Consider the following 17,908-nt stretch of genomic DNA (forward strand, 5'->3'; position numbering starts at 1 on the left):
CACTTTCTCTAACTAACCAGCAGGTGGCGTCCACGAGCCACCTGTTCTCCACAAGCCAGTTCTCCCCTGCTTAGCCTTTTTGGTGAGTGGGGGAGTGAGTTTTGTGGGGTCCAATTGGTGTACCAAGCTTGCGTGTGTAGTTGGTGTTGCGTGCCCTGTATATGGGGCGTGTTTCTCGGCAGTCAGGGACGGGGGGGTGGCTCTAACAATCAAATCTCCCTGGTGATCCTAGAGTTTTAAAGCTGCTGCAATAGTCTAATCCTTCAGTTCAGTCCTGCCACAGTTTGTCTCTGCCACTGACCCACAAGTCCTTGGTATTGGCGTATGGCTCCTGAGACTTGCAAGTGGGCCCCTCTTCCAGGCCGTGCACCCCGGGTCCTCTGTTGAGGGATGACTGTGCTATGTCACAGGTGAGTGCCGTCCCCCCAGGGCAGTTCTGGGCTGCTGGGCTGTGTAGGGAGGCTCCCAGTCTGCTGAAATGATGGCTGAATGGGGCTTTGTTAATTCACACTGCTCTACCTTCCCAAACTCTGGAACAATCAGCTGAGGTTGCAGGGAAGGCTAATGTCCACGCCCAGTTTTGTGGTATGTGCCTGTTATTTGAAGCACTTCCGTCACACTGGGTTGTCTGGGGCAGCTCTGGACTATGGGGCTGGCGATGGGCAGGAGTGTTTCCTGTCCACCAGGATGGTGGCTGTGAGCGGACACCCCCCTTTTCTTGGGAAGTTGTGGTGTTTAGTGAATTTTCTCAGCCACTGGATTATTGCGTTTTGTCTCAGAGCTCTCCTAGTTCTGCTCTTGACTTGACCTGCCCAAATTGCAAGTCTTTGATGCTTTCTGTATTGGGCTTCTTAGAGTAATTGTTTTAGAAAAAGAAAAAAGGATTAAAAAAAAAAAGAAAAAAAAAAGGGCCTTCCTCAGAGATCTAATGGGTTATTGAAATGCTAAGAGACAAAGCAACCAGGGCCATTAAGGAAAGGTCCACAGGGCAGAGAGATCAGCTTTTCTTCGGGATTTGCATATGCGCCTCAGGGCCTGAGCTCGGGCCTGAGCTCTGCCCTTCCCCTTTCTATGTTCACCAGAACTCCAAAAATCCTCCGCTTTTATTTTGGAGTTTTTCGTGTTATTTTTTTTCTATGCCTGTCTCCTCTCTGCTGGGCTGGCTGCTCTCAGATTCTCTGGTGTCTGGTCTCAGTCTATCTATGGTTGGAGTTTGGATCAGTAGAATGAGTTTCCGATAAGGGCTGCCACTGCAGTTCTCCCTTCTCCTTCCTGGAGCTGACAGCCCCTCCTCCCACGGGACTGAGCCTGGCAGGGAGGGGCGCGGATCCCCTGGCCGCAAAAACTTACAGATTTCGCTGATCTCAGCAGTTCCACGTTTTCATGAGTGTTGTATGAAGTATGCCCCAAGACACATTGCTCTGTGGTGTCCAGTCCACGCAGTTCCTGGCTTTCTACCTACTTTCCTGGAGGAGTAACTAAAACATACAGCTCACCAGTCTGCCATCTTGCCCCGCCTCCATAGCTATATTTTATGTACACTTTTACATGACTCCAAATACCTGAGACTTAGTATTTACATATTTAATTACTTTGCACACCTTCTCATGCCATGTATCACTAACTAATGTTAATTGTACCTGTTAAACATATCTTAAATTCATCCGCTTCTCTGCATCTCTACTGCCACCACATTAGCTGTAATGTCTTATTTGGACTACTGCAGCAGACTCTTAACTAGTCCCTGTTTTCGTTATTACCCTTCACCTCCCAGCCTGATTTATTCTCTGCAAAGCAGCCGAGAATTATCTTTTAAAAACTGAAATCAATCATGTAATCATTCTGCTTATAAATCTTCAGGGGCTTCCCACTGCATCTAAGCTAAAGTCCGCAGTCCTTTCCATGGCCTGCAAGACCTTCATGTTCTGGCCCTTGTCTACATTTCCAGCCATTTCCTTAAACTACTTTTCCCTTGGCTCACTGATCACACCAGTCTGCATTCACTTATATGAATGTGCCAAACTCGCTTGCCTTTTGGATCCTTTGTACATGCTGTTTATACTGCCTAACATTCTTCCTCCTCATTTCACCCAGTTCAGTCCTTATTATCCTTCAGCTCTCAGCCTGAATGTTACCTTCAGCCTGAATTGCCTTTCTTTGACTACCCAAGCTAAAGTAATTTCCTCCACTATTTATTTATCTCTCACTGTACCATGTTATCTTCATAGCCCTTAACATATCATTTGTTTACATGCTTTCCCCCATTATACTGTTATTTCCATGAGAGCAGAGGCCTTGTTTATGTTCTTCACTACTGAATATCTAGAGCCTAGAACAATTTTTTGGCAAATACTTAATATTTACTAAGTATTTTTAATGAATGAATAACTGAAGTTACTACAGGCTCTTAATAAATCTACCATATTGTAGTAAACTTTGGCCACTTTCTCATTTTCCTTTAAAAGGCAAATTTATTCATTTTAATTACTGAGATGATTTAATAGTCTAGTAGAATATTTATGTGACAAATTGAATTCTCAGATCATATTTTTTACTTTCACCAGTTTTCACATGTAATAACTCTTACTTAATGTCTGTTGTTGGTTTCTTTTAGGGGGAACCAGGTAGTATAATTATGTCATCACTGCCAGGACCAAAGGGTAATCCAGGATATCCGGGTCCTCCTGGAATACAAGTAAGTTTCCAGTGATATTCTTTTTTGCTGTGTTGATTAAATTAGAAGATCACAGCATCACTTTTTTTCCTCCTCAACTTCTTGTACCCTCAATTTTAGTCATAGAAATTATCATCTGAAGTTTGCTAGATATTACATGTACTTTGTACCTGAAAATAAAAGCAGTCTGGGCCAGAAAGAATTCAAATGAGCTCTGCTTTGTTCTTCTACTTTCTATCCAGTTCCCATGAAAATTTTTGTTTGTGGGATTGGAGGCAGAAATTGGTTTCTATTTTCTTATTCTTAGGTTGTGGGCAGCAGCAGAGTGGTGGGAGTACTCTTGATAATTGTAAATGATGTGATTAAAAATAAAAATTGTAGGTCTCCCATTTAAGATGTTAAAAGCCATCGTTTGTAACATTATCAGTTATGCATAAGATATGAACATACTTCAAAAGCTGAAGGAATAAAATTTATGCATGGTGAAAATCAAATGTAATTTTAAGAAAAAAAGATTATGCCAGCCTATAGATAGCATGCAAAGAGATAGCAATGCCTTTTGAGGATTTATAAATTAAGAAGTCAATTTCTTGGGGGTTATATTCCACAAGAATTGATCCCTTTGCCATAAAATCTTAATACTTTCTAACATTTGGTCACTAAGATACAGTGTTGGGGAATTTTTCATTATGTACTTTGTCTTTCCTCATTTGACTTAACATCACCTATCTATACCCTCTTAAGTATTGTCAGTCTTGTCCTTTATCTTTCATATATTTTTATTACTTAGTATTTTTAAAATACCAAAAGAATACATGTAAAATACATGTAAATTATGAAACATAATTACCATATGAACACTTATGAATCCAACAAAACGTTTAGTTATCAGAGCATTACAAATAATTTTGAATCAACCTGTGTGTTCCTTTGCAGTCACATCTTCTGCATTCCCCCTAGGAAGTAACTACTATCCTGAGTTTTCCACTGTATTTTAAAAAGTTTTATTATATTTCTATGTTTCCCTGAACAAGAGTATTCAGTTTAGCTTTATTAGAATAAGAGATTATTTTATGCAGTTTTCTGCAAATTGTTTTTCTACTTGATATGTTAAGATTTATCCATGTTACTGTATGTGGCTGAAGTTCATTCTGTTTTACTTCTTTTTTTAATATATTTTTATTATTGTGGAATATGACATATATACATAGAAGTGATAACTTTCCAAGTGCAATTTAACAAGTACTTAGCAAATTTCAAAGAATGTTATGGGTTGCAGTTCCACAGTTTCAGTTATTTCCTTATTGTGAAATATAACATATATGCAAAAGGGTAGTAGCTTTCAAAGTATAGTTTAACAAGTAATTAAATAGTAAATTTCCAAAAATGTTATGCATTACAATACCATAGTTTCAGTTATTTCCTTATTGTGTTTTACTTCTGTATTACATTTCATTGTGTGAAAATACTATAATTTGTTTTTCTTATTTCCTGTTTTTGGATATTTTGGTTATTTTTGAGTTTTATTAAAATTACAAAACAATTTGGAATTTAGACAAACATATAGAATTGCTGGATTGCAGCTCAGAAAAATTTTCAACTTTTTAAGATGCTAAATTGTGTTCCACAACAGTTGCATCATCCCCTGATCTTTTTTCCTAGTTATTCTCACTTTCCTCTTCACTTTTAATCTTATTTACTTTTTATTTTAAAATTAGAGAAGCTACTCTGAAAGTAGTAGTCTTTTTCTTACCATTTCTAGCACAAAAGTTCCAATAAATTTCCACTTTTTATTTTTAAAACTTCCTTATTATGTGTTTATATTACATTTTTATCTGCCACTGTAAAACATAAACTTTCTGAATGCTGCATCCATTCCTGTTTAGTTGAATTTCTATATGATTATTTAATCCTTTTATTCTTATACACTTTAAATTTACTTATAATACTTAAGAATTATAGAATTGTAGAACAGAATTCCAGCAAAAACTTAAGCTTAAATTTCATCCATTTTGTTCTTGTAAGATACAGTGAGCGGCTTTTTTTTTTTTCCCCTTCATCTTTTTCTTTGCTCTCTTTAACAGGGTCCAGCTGGTCCCACTGGTATACCAGGGCCACTTGGTCCCCCAGGACCACCAGGTTTGGTGGTAAGCTTCCTTTTGTAATTTCATTTTGCCTCCTTTTCTTTTGAACTTTTTTCACAAATATTAATGTTATTTATATTACTTGCAAATATAATGCATCTTCAAAGTTCATAATCTATAATTTTCTTATTTAAGGGAGATTTCACAATGTTATAGTGAATGATATGTGTGTTAAGTAATACCTCCATTTTACAGGGGGAAGAAATGAGGGTAAATAAAAGGAAATATTTAAATTATTTTGTTGGTTTTCTCTTGATGTGTCAATGTAGCAGTTGATTCTGATCATCTCATGAAGTCTTTTCTTCTAAGGAAGTTTTCTAAGCCCTTGATGAAATGTGTTCTTTCAAACTACAGTTTACTGTTTAAGAAGAACATAAACAGATTCACATAAAGCAGTAGCTTGCATTTCTTAGGGGTCTTGGACAATACAGTAGGATTGGTGAGAAGAGTGGATCACTATTCAACAGGATAATGGATTTGTGTAAACCAGAACAGAAGCAAAAACTTCCAAAGACCCTGAAAGTGCAACCAGTCCTCTTACTTTACTTCCTTCTATGGCCATTCATCTTTCCCCCTAATCAATTTGAAGTATTTTTACCCCTGTAACACTTAGATTTCATTCAAGTCATGCTTTGGACTTAGAGTCTTGTTGTTTCCCTCTTTAAAAAGGACAAGAAAATTGTATTTCAGTCAAAGTAATTTCTCATGTGCCACGCTATCTCTCATCTACTGTACATTTAAGTGACAGTTTTCATTATGCCTTTATAGATTGCTTGTGACAATTGGTCCTCTATTCTTGAATGAAGGAAATAAGGTTTGGTAAATACTAGAAGAAATTACCGGAAAAGATTGTGATTTCTGCTTTCCTGGAGTTCTTTGGGAGAGGATTATAAAAGCTTGCTTATTTTGCTTTAGGCATAGACCTTCTGCAAAGCATAAGAACCTGTACTGTGGCACTTTTTCCTAATTCTGTTGTTGCAACATTAGTATCCCTGGTTGTGTTGTTAGACCTTGAATTTCCTTAACCCTTGTGGCCACTTTAGTGACTCACTTTACATTTCTGAATGCCCCTTCATTAGCCCTGATTCAACAGGTGCAGCAAAATCTTAGAAATGCCACCAAAGTATAAAATGTAAATAAATAGGTCCATTGAGATTAAGAAGTGATATACTTCGGCAGAGAAATGCCTATTTAGTTTTTTTTTTTTTTTTTTTTAATCATCATTTTATTGAGATATATTCACATACCACGCAGTCATACAAAACAAATTGTACTTTCGATTGTTTACAGTACCATTACATAGTTGTACATTCATCACCTAAATCAATCCCTGACACCTTCATTAGCACACACACAAAAATAACAAGAATAATAATTAGAGTGAAAAAGAGCAATTGACGTAAAAAAGAACACTGGGTACCTTTGTCTGTTTGTTTCCTTCCCCTACTTTTCTACACATCCATCCATAAACTAGACAAAGTGGAGTGTGGTCCTTATGGCTTTCCCAATCCCATTGTCACCCCTCATAAGCTACATTTTTATACAACTGTCTTCGAGATTCATGGGTTCTGGGTTGTAGTTTGATAGTTTCAGGTATCCACCACCAGCTACCCCAATTCTTTAGAACCTAAAAAGGGTTGTCTAAAGTGTGCGTAAGAGTGCCCACCACAGTGACCTCTCGGCTCCTTTTGGAATCTCTCTGCCACTGAAGCTTATTTCATTTCCTTTCACATCCCCCTTTTGGTCAAGAAGATGTTCTCCGTCCCACGATGCCAGGTCTACATTCCTCCCCGGGAGTCATATTCCACGTTGCCAGGGAGATTCACTCCCCTGGGTGTCTGATCCCACGTAGGGGGAAGGGCAGTGATTTCACCTTTCAAGTTGGCTTAGCCAGAGAGAGAGGGCCACATCTGAGCAACAAAGAGGCATTCAGGAGGAGACTCTTAGGCACAAATATAGGGAGGCCTAGCCTCTCCCTTGCAGCAACCGTCCTCCCAAGGGTAAAACCTATGGTAGAGGGCTCAACCCATCAAACCACCAGTCCCCTATGTCTGTGGTCATGTTAGCAACCATCGGGGTGGGGTTGGCGAATACCCCCGCATTCTCCACAGGCTCCTCAAGGGGGCACTACATCTTTTTTTTTTTTCCTTGTTTTTCTTTCTTTTTTTTTTTTTTTTAACTTTCCCTTCTTTTTTAAATCAACTGTATGAAAAAAAAAAAAGAAAACAAACATACAATAAAAGAACATTTCAAAGAGACCATAACAAGGGAGTAAGAAAAAGACAACTAACCTAAGATAACTGCTTAACTTCCAACATGTTCCTACTTTACCCCAAGAAAGTTACATAATATAGCAACATTTCTGTGAACTTGTTCCTACTATATCCATCAGAAATCAACAGACCATAGTCATTTCTGGGCATCCCCAGAACGTCAAATAGCTTATCTGTTCTTCTTGGATTATTGTTCCCCCTTCCTTAATTGCTCTCTACTGCTAGTTCCCCTACATTCTACATTATAAACCATTTGTTTTACATTTTTCAAAGTTCACATTAGTGGTAGCATATAATATTTCTCTTTTTGTGCCTGGCTTATTTCGCTCAGCATTATGTCTTCAAGGTTCATCCATGTTGTCATATGTTTCACGAGATCGTTCCTTCTTACTGCCGCGTAGTATTCCATCGTGTGTATATACCACATTTTATTTATCCACTCATCTGTTGAAGGACATTTGGGTTGTTTCCATCTCTTGGCAATTGTGAATAATGCTGCTATGAACATTGGCGTGCAGATATCTGTTCGTGTCACTGCTTTCCGATCTTCCGGGTATATACCGAGAAGTGCAATCGCTGGATCGAATGGTAGCTCTATATCTAGTTTTCTAAGGAACTGCCAGACTGACTTCCAGAGTGGCTGAACCATTATACAGTCCCACCAACAATGAATAAGAGTTCCAATTTCTCCACATCCCCTCCAGCATTTGTAGTTTCCTGTTTGTTTAATGGCAGCCATTCTAACCGGTGTTAGATGGTATCTCATTGTGGTCTTAATTTGCATCTCTCTAATAGCTAGTGAAGCTGAACATTTTTTCATGTGTTTCTTGGCCATTTGTATTTCCTCTTCAGAGAACTGTCTTTTCATATCTTTTGCCCATTTTATAATTGGGCTGTCTGTACTATTGTCATTGAGTTGTAGGATTTCTTTGTATATGCAAGATATCAGTCTTTTGTCAGATACATGGTTTCCAAAAATTTTTTCCCATTGAGTTGGCTGCCTCTTTACCTTTTTGAGAAATTCCTTTGAGGTGCAGAAACTTCTAAGCTTGAGGAGTTCCCATTTATCTATTTTCTCTTTTGTTGCTTGCGCTTTGGGTGTAAAGTCTAGGAAGTGGCCGCCTAATACAAGGTCTTGAAGATGTTTTCCTACATTATCTTCTAGGAGTTTTATGGTACTTTCTTTTATATTGAGATCTTTGGTCCATTTTGAGTTAATTTTTGTGTAGGGGGTGAGGTAGGGGTCCTCTTTCATTCTTTTGGATATGGATATCCAACTCTCCCAGCCCCATTTGTTGAAAAGACCATTATGGCTCAGTTCAGTGACTTTGGGGGCCTTATCAAAGATCAGTCGGCCATAGATCTGAGGGTCTATCTCTGAATTCTCAATTCGATTCCATTGATCTATATGTCTATCTTTGTGCCAGTACCATGCTGTTTTGGCAACTGTGGCTTTATAATAAGCTTCGAAGTCAGGGAGTGTAAGTCCTCCCACTTCGTTTTTCTTTTTTAGAGTGTCTTTAGCAATTCGAGGCATCTTCCCTTTCCAAATAAATTTGATAACTAGCTTTTCCAAGTCTGGAAAGTAGGTTGTTGGAATTTTGATTGGGATTGCATTGAATCTGTAGATGAGTTTGGGTAGAATTGACATCTTAATGACATTTAGCCTTCCTATCCATGAACATGGAATATTTTTCCATCTTTTAAGGTCCCCTTCTATTTCTTTTAGTAGAGTTATGTAGTTTTCTTTGTATAGGTCTTTTACATCTTTGGTTAAGTTTATTCCTAGGTACTTGATTTTTTTAGTTGCTATTGAAAATGGTATCTTTTTCTTGAGTGTCTCTTCAGTTTGTTCATTTCTAGCATATAGAAACATGACTGACTTATGTGCATTAATCTTGTATCCCGCTACTTTGCTAAATTTGTTTATTAGCTCTAGTAGGTGTATCGTTGATTTCTCAGGGTTTTCTAGATATAAGATCATATCATCTGCAAACAATGACAGTTTTACTTCTTCTTTTCCAATTTGGATGCCTTTTATTTCTTTGTCTTGCCGGATTGCCCTGGCTAGCACTTCCAGCACAATGTTGAATAACAGTGGTGACAGCGGGCATCCTTGTCTTGTTCCTGATCTTAGAGGGAAGGCTTTCAGTCTCTCACCATTGAGTACTATGCTGGCTGTGGGTTTTTCATATATGCTCTTTATCATGTTGAGGAAGTTTCCTTCAATTCCTACCTTTTGAAGTGTTTTTATCAAAAAGGGATGTTGGATTTTGTCAAATGCTTTTTCAGCATCTATTGAGATGATCAATTGATTTTTCCCTTTTGACTTGTTAACGTGTTGTAATACATTGATTGTTTTTCTTATGTTGAACCATCCTTGCATGCCTGGAATGAACCCCACTTGGTCATGGTGTATGATTTTTTTAATGTGTCTTTGGATTCGATTTGCAAGTATTTTGTTGAGGATTTTTGCATCTATATTCATTAGGGAGATTGGCCGGTAGTTTTCCTTTTTTGTAGCATCTTTGCCTGGTTTTGGTATTAGATTGATGTTAGCTTCATAAAATGAGTTAGGTAGTGTTCCATTTTCTTCAATGTTTTGAAAGAGTTTGAGTAAGATTGGTGTCAGTTCTTTCTGGAAAGTTTGGTAGAATTCCCCTGTGAAGCCATCTGGCCCTGGGCATTTATTTGTGGGAAGATTTTTGATGACTGATTGGATCTCTTTGCTTGTGATGGGTTGGTTGAGGTCTTCTATTTCTTCTCTGGTCAGTCTAGGTTGTTCATATGTTTCCAGGAAATTGTCCATTTCCTCTACATTATCCAGTTTGTTGCCATACAGTTGTTCATAGTATCCTCTTATAATTTTTTAAATTTCTTCAGGATCTGCAGTTATGTCACCTTTTTCATTCATTATTTTGTTTATTTGGGTCTTCTCTCTTTTTGATTTTGTCAGTCTAGCTAGGGGCTTGTCAATCTTGTTGATCTTCTCAAAGAACCAACTTTTGGTGATATTTATCCTCTCTATTGTTTTTTTGTTCTCTATGTCATTTATTTCTGCTTTAATCCTTGTTATTTCTTTTCTTGTACTTGGTTTAGGATTGGTTTGCTGTTCATTTTCTAGCTTCTTCAGTTGATCCATTAGTTCTTTGATTTTGGCTCTTTCTTCCTTTTTAATATATGCATTTAGTGCTATAAATTTCCCCCTTAGCACTGCTTTTGCTGCATCCCATAGGTTTTGGTATGTTGTGTTCTCATTTTCATTCGTCTCTATATATTTAGCAATTTCTCTTGCTATTTCTTCTTTAACCCACTGATTGTTTAGGAGTGTGTTGTTTAACCTCCAGGTATTTGTGAATTTTCTAAGTCTCTGATGGTTATTGACTTCTAATTGTATTCCATTGTGGTCAGAGAATGTGCTTTGAATAATTTCAATCTTTTTAAATTTATTGAGGCTTGTTTTATGTCCCAGCATATGATCTATTCTGGAGAAAGTTCCGTGAGCACTAGAAAAGTATGTGTATCCTGGTGATTTGGGATGTAATGTCCTGTATATGTCTGTTAAATCTAATTCATTTATCAGATTGTTTAGGTTTTCAATTTCCTTATTGGTCTTCTGTCTGGTTGATCTATCTATAGGAGAGAGTGATGTGTTGAAGTCTCCCACAATTATTGTGGAAACATCAATTGCTTCCTTTAGTTTTGCCAGTGTTTCTCTCATGTATTTTGTGGCACCTTGATTGGGTGCATAGACATTTACGATTGTTATTTCTTCTTGCTGAATTGCCCCTTTTATTAGTATGTAGTGGCCTTCTTTGTCTCTCAAAACATCCCTGCATTTGAAGTCTATTTTATCTGAGATTAATATTGCTACACCTGCTTTCTTTTGGCTGTAGCTTGCATGAAATATTTTTTTCCATCCTTTCACTTTCAGTTTCTTTGTGTCCCTGTGTCTAAGATGAGTCTCTTGTATGCAACATATTGATGGTTCATTTTTTCTGATCCATTCTGCGAATCTATATCTTTTAATTGGGGTGTTTAGTCCATTTACATTCAACGTTAAAACCGTGAAGGAATTTCTTGAATCGGTCATCTTATCCTTTGGTTTATGTTTGCCATATTTTTCCCTCTCTCTATTAATATCCTTTATTGTACCCATACCGAATCTCTTTAGTACTGAACCTTTCTCCAAGTCTCTCTGTCCTGTCTTTGTTTCTCTGTCTGTAGGGCTCCCTTGAGTATCTCCAGTAGGGCAGGTCTCTTGTTAGCAAATTCTCTCAGCATTTGTTTGTCTGTGAAAAATTTAAGCTCTCCCTCAAATTTGAAGGAGAGCTTTGCTGGATAAAGTATTCTTGGCTGGAAATTTTTCTCACTCAGAATTTTAAATATATCGTGCCACTGCCTTCTCGCCTCCATGGTGGCTGCTGAGTAGTCACTACTTAGTCTTATGCTGTTTCCTTTGTATGTGGTGAATTGCTTTTCTCTTGCTGCTTTCAGAACTTGCTCCTTCTCTTCTGTGTTTGACAGTGTGATCAGTATATGTCTCGGAGTGGGTTTATTTGGATTTATTCTATTTGGGGTTCGCTGAGCATTTATGATTTGTGTATTTATGTTGTTTTGAAGATTTGGGAAGTTTTCCCCAACAATTTCTTTGAATACTCTTCCTAGACCTTTACCCTTTTCTTCCCCTTCTGGGACACCAATGAGTCTTATATTTGGACGTTTCATATTATCTATCATATCCCTGAGGTCCATTTCGATTTTTTCAATTTTTTTTCCCATTCTTTCTTTTATGCTTTCATTTTCCATTCTGTCATCTTCCAGGTCACTGATTCGTTGTTCAACTTCCTCTAGTCTTGTACTATGAGTGTCCAGAATCTTTTTAATTTGGTCAACAGTTTCTTTAATTTCCATAAGATCATCCATTTTTTTATTTAGTCTTGCAATGTCTTCTTTATGCTCTTCTAGAGTCTTCTTGATTTCCTTCATATCCCGTACTATGGTCTCATTGTTCATCTTTAGTTCTTTGAGTAGCTGCTCTAGGTGCTGTGTCTCTTCTGGTCTTTTGATTTGGGTGCTTGGGCTTGGGTTATCCATATCGTCTGGTTTTTTCATATGCTTTATAATTTTCTGTTGTTTTTGGCCTCGTGGCATTTGCTGAACTTGATAGGGTTCTTTTAGGATTTGTAGACCAATTGAAGTCCTTATCTCTAATTGATCAGATCTACAGCTTCGTGGAGTACACTTTCTCTAACTAACCAGCAGGTGGTGTCCACGAGCCACCTGTTCTCCACAAGCCAGTTCTCCCCTGCTTAGCCTTTTTGGTGAGTGGGGGAGTGAGTCTTGTGGGGCCCAATTGGTGTACCAAGCTTGCGTGTGTAGTTGGTGTTGCCTGCCCTGTATGTGGGGCGTGTTTCTGGGCAGTCAGGGAGGGGGGGTGGCCCTAACAATCAAATCTCCCTGGTGATCCTAGAGTTTTAAAGCTCCTGCAATAGTCTAATCCTTCAGTTCAGTCCTGCCACAGTTTGTCTCTGCCACTGACCCACAAGTCCTTGGTATTGGTGTATGGCTCCTGAGACTTGCAAGTGGGCCCCTCTTCCAGGCTGTGCACCCCGGGTCCTCTGTTGAGGGATGACTGTGCTATGTCACAGGTGAGTGCCGTCCCCCCAGGGCAGTTCTGGGCTGCTGGGCTGTGTAGGGAGGCTCCCAGTCTGCTGAAATGATGGCTGAATGGGGCTTTGTTAATTCACACTGCTCCACCTTCCCAACTCTGGGACAATCAGCTGAGGTTGCAGGGAAGGCTAATGTCCATGCCCAGTTTTGTGGTGTGTGCCTGTTATTTGAAGCACTTCCGTCACACTGGGTTGTCTGGGGCAGCTCTGGGCTATGGGGCTGGCGATGGGCAGGAGTGTTTACTGTCCACCAGGATGGTGGCTGTGAGCGGACACCCCCCTTTTCTTGGGAAGTTGTGGTGTTTAGTGAATTTTCTCAGCCACTGGATTATTGCCTTTTGTCTCAGAGCTCTCTTAGTTCTGCTCTTGACTTGAGGTGCCCAAATTGCAATTCTTTGAAGCTTTCTGTTTTGGGCTTCTTAGAGTAATTGTTTTAGAAAAAGAAAAAAGGATTAAAAAAAAAAAAAAAAAAAAGGGCCCTCCTCAGAGATGTATTGGGTTATTGAAATGCTAATAGACAAAGCAACCAGGGCCATTAAGGAAAGGTCCACAGGGCAGAGAGATCAGCTTTTCTTCGGGGTTTGCATATGCGCCTCAAGGCCTGAGCTCCGCCCTTCCCCTTTCTTTGTTCACCAGAACTCCAAAAATCCTCTGCTTTTATTTTGGAGTTTTTCGTGTTATTTTTTTTTTTCTATGCCTGTCTCCTCTCTGCTGGGCTGGCAGCTCTCAGATTCTCTGGTGTCTGGTCTCAGTCTATCTATGGTTGGTGTATGGATCAATAGAATGAGTTTCCGAGAAGGGCTACCACTGCAGTTCTCCCTTCTCCTTCCCGGAGCTGGCAGCCCCTCCTCCCACGGGACTGAGCCTGGCAGGGAGGGGCGCGGGTCCCCTGGCCGCAAAACTTACAGATTTCGCTGATCTCAGCAGTTCGACATTTTCATGAGTGTTGTATGAAGTATGCCCAAAGACAGATTGCTCTGTGGTGTCCAGTCCACGCAGTTCCTGGCTTTTTACCTACTTTCCTGGAGGAGTAACTAAAACTTACAGCTCACCAGTCTGCTATCTTGCCCCGCCTTCCGAGAACCCATTTTAAGTAGCCTATTTAGTTTTTCAAACCTTGAAACAGTCAGATTGAAATAACATAAAACTGGGTTTTAAAAAACACATTTTTAATAACTAGAGTGTTAATTGCTCTATTGCACCTGAATTTATCCATTATTCTGATATGAAAATTGGTACGTTTGTTGAGGTTAACTTTTGTATTGATTTTTGGCACTGCTCCTACACCTCTGTCTCTACCTATCCTTCCAATTCTTCCCCTGCTCACACCCTATCACCAAAGGTCTCCACATTCATCTAAGTTGTTTTAATCAGTATACATATGTGTCCCTGACTAAAAAGCAGTGAGAAAAAGTAAAACAGGGCATATTATTTTGAAGGGCTTTTGCAATCCCCACTTTTTATGACATCAAGGGATTTTAAAAATAAACTTAATAATATAACGCCTTTTCCTTTTCTATGTTTTCTATTCTTAGGGCCCTCCTGGTCCACCAGGACTTCCAGGATCAAAGGTAGTTTTCTTTTGCTTTATATATTTTCTTTGGTTTAGATTGTTTTTGTTATTATTAATGAAATAAATTTTAACTAAAACTTTTCTTTTCAGGGGAATATGGGCTTAAATTTCCAGGGACCCAAGGGTGAAAAGGTGAGTAGAGGAAAAGAGTTGGTTATTTGACCCTCAGCTTTCTCCTTTCACAGTCATTTGAATCTGTCTTTTTCCTTTCTTGTTTCTTTCTACCAATATAGTTTATATATTATATTATTGTCTTAGGTAGAGTAGGAAACTTCACTGACTTATTTTATCTTGCAAACAGGGTGAGCAAGGTCTTCAGGGCCCACCAGGGCCTCCTGGGCAGATCAGTGAACAGAAAAGACCAATTGATGTAGAGTTTCAGAAAGGAGATCAGGTGAGTAGGTAGGGAGGAAATCAATAAAACTCTTGCTATGAATGTGGAATTCCATTAAAATGTGTTATAAGCTGAAATATGATATATGAAGGTAATTTTAAAATATCAAGAATTTGAGATAATTTTTAAAAGACTTTTATTGAGGTGTAATTCACATGCCATACAATTCATCCATTTAAAGTGTAAAATTCAGTTTTTTTAGTATATTTGCAAGGTTGTGCAACCGTCACCACAATCTAATATTAGAACATTCTTATTCATCTAAAAAAATAAATCCATACCCATTGATTGCCACTCCTCATTTCCCCTACCCTCTCTATCTCAAGCCAACCACTAATCTACCTTCTGTCTCTATAGATTTGCCTATTCTGGACATTTCGTGTAAATGAAATCATGCATGTGGCCTTTGTTACTGTCTTCTTTATGTAACAATGTTTTCCAGGTTCATCCATATTGTAACATGTATCAGTACTTCATTACTTTTTATGACTAAGAAATAGTTTATCATATGGATATACCATATTTTGTATAGCCATTCATCAGTTGATGGACATTTAGGGTGTTTACAGTTTTTGGTTATTAAAGTTTGGCTATGAACATTCACATACAAGCTTTTGTGTGGACATATGTTTTCAGTTCTCTTGGGTATATATCTAGTAATGGAATTGCTGTGTCATATATTTAACTTTTTGAGAAACTACCAAGCTATTTTTTTTTAGAGTGACTGTACCATTTTACATTCCCTGCAGCAATGTGTGAGGGTTCGAGTTTCTCCACATTATTGTCATACCTCGTTATAGTCATCTTTTTTATAGTAATCATACTAGTGTGAAGTGGTGTCTCATTGTGGTTTTGAATTGCATTTCCCAAATGGTTAATGATGTTGAACATCTCTTCTTTGTGCTTATTGGCCATCGGTATATCTCCCTTGAAGAAATGTCTATTCATATTCTTTTCCCATTTGTAAATAGGGTTATGTATCATTTTATTGTTGAGTTGTATTAATTCTTTATATATTTTGGATATTAGACCCTTATCAGATACATAATTTACAATTTTTTCCCATTCTGAGGGTTGCTTTTCACTTTATTGATAGTGTTGACTCGCAGGATATTTTAATTTTGATGAAGTACAATTTAACTCTTTTTTTTTGTCACTTATGATTTTGGTATAAAGTCTAAGAAACCATTGTCTAACACAATGTCATAAAGATTCACTGCTATGTTTTTCTCTAAGAGTTTTATAGCTTTAGCTCATACATTTAGGTCAATGATCCATTTTCAGTTAACTTTTGTGTATGGCATGAAGTAAGCTCCAACTTCAGTCTTTTGCATGTGGATATCTAGTTGTCCCATCACTTTATTGAAAAGACTATTCTTCTCCATTGAATAGAATTAGCATCCTTGTCAAAATCAGTTAAATGTAAATATATGGGTTTACGTTTGAAGTCGAAAATTTATTCCATTGATCTATAAATCTATTTTATGCAAATTCCACACCATCTTGATTTCTTTAGCTTCATAATTCCATCTCTGTTATTCTTCTCAAGATTGTCTTGGCTATTCTGGGTTCTTCAAGTTTCCATATGTATATTAGGATCAGTTTCTCAATTTCTGCAAAGAAGTCCATTGGGATTTTGATAGAGATTGCATTGAAAATGTCTATCAATTTGGGGAGTGTTGCCATCTTAACAATATTCTATCTTCTGATTCATGAAGATGGGATGTCTTTCCATTTTATTAGGTCTTCAATTTCTTTCAACAATGTTTTATGGTTTGAGGAGCATAGGTTTTGCACTTTTGTTTAATTTATTGATAAATACTTTATTGTATTTGATGCTATTTTATATGGAATTACCTTAATTTTATTTTTGGATTCCTATTGTATAGACATACAATTGATTTTTGTATATTGATTTTGTACCCTAAAACCTTACTGAACTTGCTTATTAGTTTTAATATGTTTTAGTGGATTCCTTAGGATTTTCTCTATACAAGATCATGTCATCTACAAATAGAGATAACTTTAAAAGACAATTATTTTTAAACTGAGTTCAGAAAATAATTAAGAGCAAATTATAGCTAAAAATACATGCAGAAATAGCAGAAGAGTGCCATGCTGATTATATGATTTTGAATCTTAACTCAGACAATGCACATCCTAACGTAAATTTGTAATTGCTGTCTCACAACCAATGATAGCAATTTTTGAGAAATTGTGGAGATAAAGTGAGGTGAAAGAAATAGGCATATGTTATAGTTCAAAAATAAAGATAACGTGTTTATTTTAAAAAGTAAACAATTGCTATGTGTAATTTGGACTTTTTATTTAAGTCTTGCAGGCTTTTTATTTCCATGCAACAAAAGTAGGACAATAAAGTGCATTGGTGGGGGGGTCAGTTTTTACTCCATGTGAAGCTCAACTTTGTAACTGTTGAAATTGTTCAAAGTGTAAGGAATTGCCTTGTGAGGGTATTGAGAGAAGTATTCTGATGTGAGGTTGTTAGTGGTTCTTGACTTTGGTTGCACATTGGAATTATTTAGGAAGCCTTTAAAAATCCCGTTGCCCATGCTGAACTTCAAACCAATGAAATCAGAATCTCAGTGTGTAATATCTGGCGCCGGTATAGTTTAAATTTCACAAGGAGATTCTACTGTGCAGACAGTGTCTAGAAACACTGTGGTAGATGATCACTGAGAGGGATATAATAGAAAGTTTTTCAGTATGGAATAAAGAATTCCCTATCATTCTAGATCAGAAGATGTTACTTAGGGAGATCTTACAGAAGGTGGTAAATTTTGATGTTGTTTTGAAGGATGTTGTAAAATAGGTACCAACTGAGGATGAATGGGAATCTTTCTGATGTCTGATCAGTTTGGTGGGTGCTTAAGGAGATATATACCATATCATTATATGGGTGGCATCTTGGTGTGTGAATTGCTTGAAGAGTTAGCAGACCAGGCCAAGAGAACTTGAGATGCACATATTCTTTACTCTGTAGCATTGAAGTCCAAAATGAAGGAGCCAGCAGGTAGTTAAAAATTGCAGTATTTTGAGAGAGCAAGTCTGAATATGAAAGAAAATGGTTTTGTGAAATAGGGAACAATATGATTTAGGCACAAGTAAAATGCCCAGACTTCAGAATTATAGGAAGTTCCCTTCTTGGTCTAATGCAAAG

The 17,908-nt window shown here is 37.6% G+C and overlaps 1 protein-coding gene across 6 annotated transcripts in view; it reads left to right on the forward strand.

The window, feature by feature from the left end:
* Positions 1-17,908, forward strand: part of COL4A5 (collagen type IV alpha 5 chain) — a 414,777-nt gene that overhangs the window by 222,711 nt on the left and 174,158 nt on the right. For all 6 annotated transcript variants that reach the window (XM_037821236.1, XM_037821237.1, XM_037821239.1 and 3 more), the window contains exons 9-13: positions 2,615-2,695; positions 4,759-4,821; positions 14,299-14,334; positions 14,427-14,468; positions 14,638-14,730. In XM_037821236.1, coding sequence (XP_037677164.1) covers positions 2,615-2,695; positions 4,759-4,821; positions 14,299-14,334; positions 14,427-14,468; positions 14,638-14,730 — 315 coding nt within the window. The remainder of the gene's footprint in view (positions 1-2,614; positions 2,696-4,758; positions 4,822-14,298; positions 14,335-14,426; positions 14,469-14,637; positions 14,731-17,908) is intronic.

Source organism: Choloepus didactylus, chromosome X, assembly GCF_015220235.1.
Source record: "Choloepus didactylus isolate mChoDid1 chromosome X, mChoDid1.pri, whole genome shotgun sequence".
Taxonomy (NCBI): domain Eukaryota; kingdom Metazoa; phylum Chordata; class Mammalia; order Pilosa; family Megalonychidae; genus Choloepus; species Choloepus didactylus.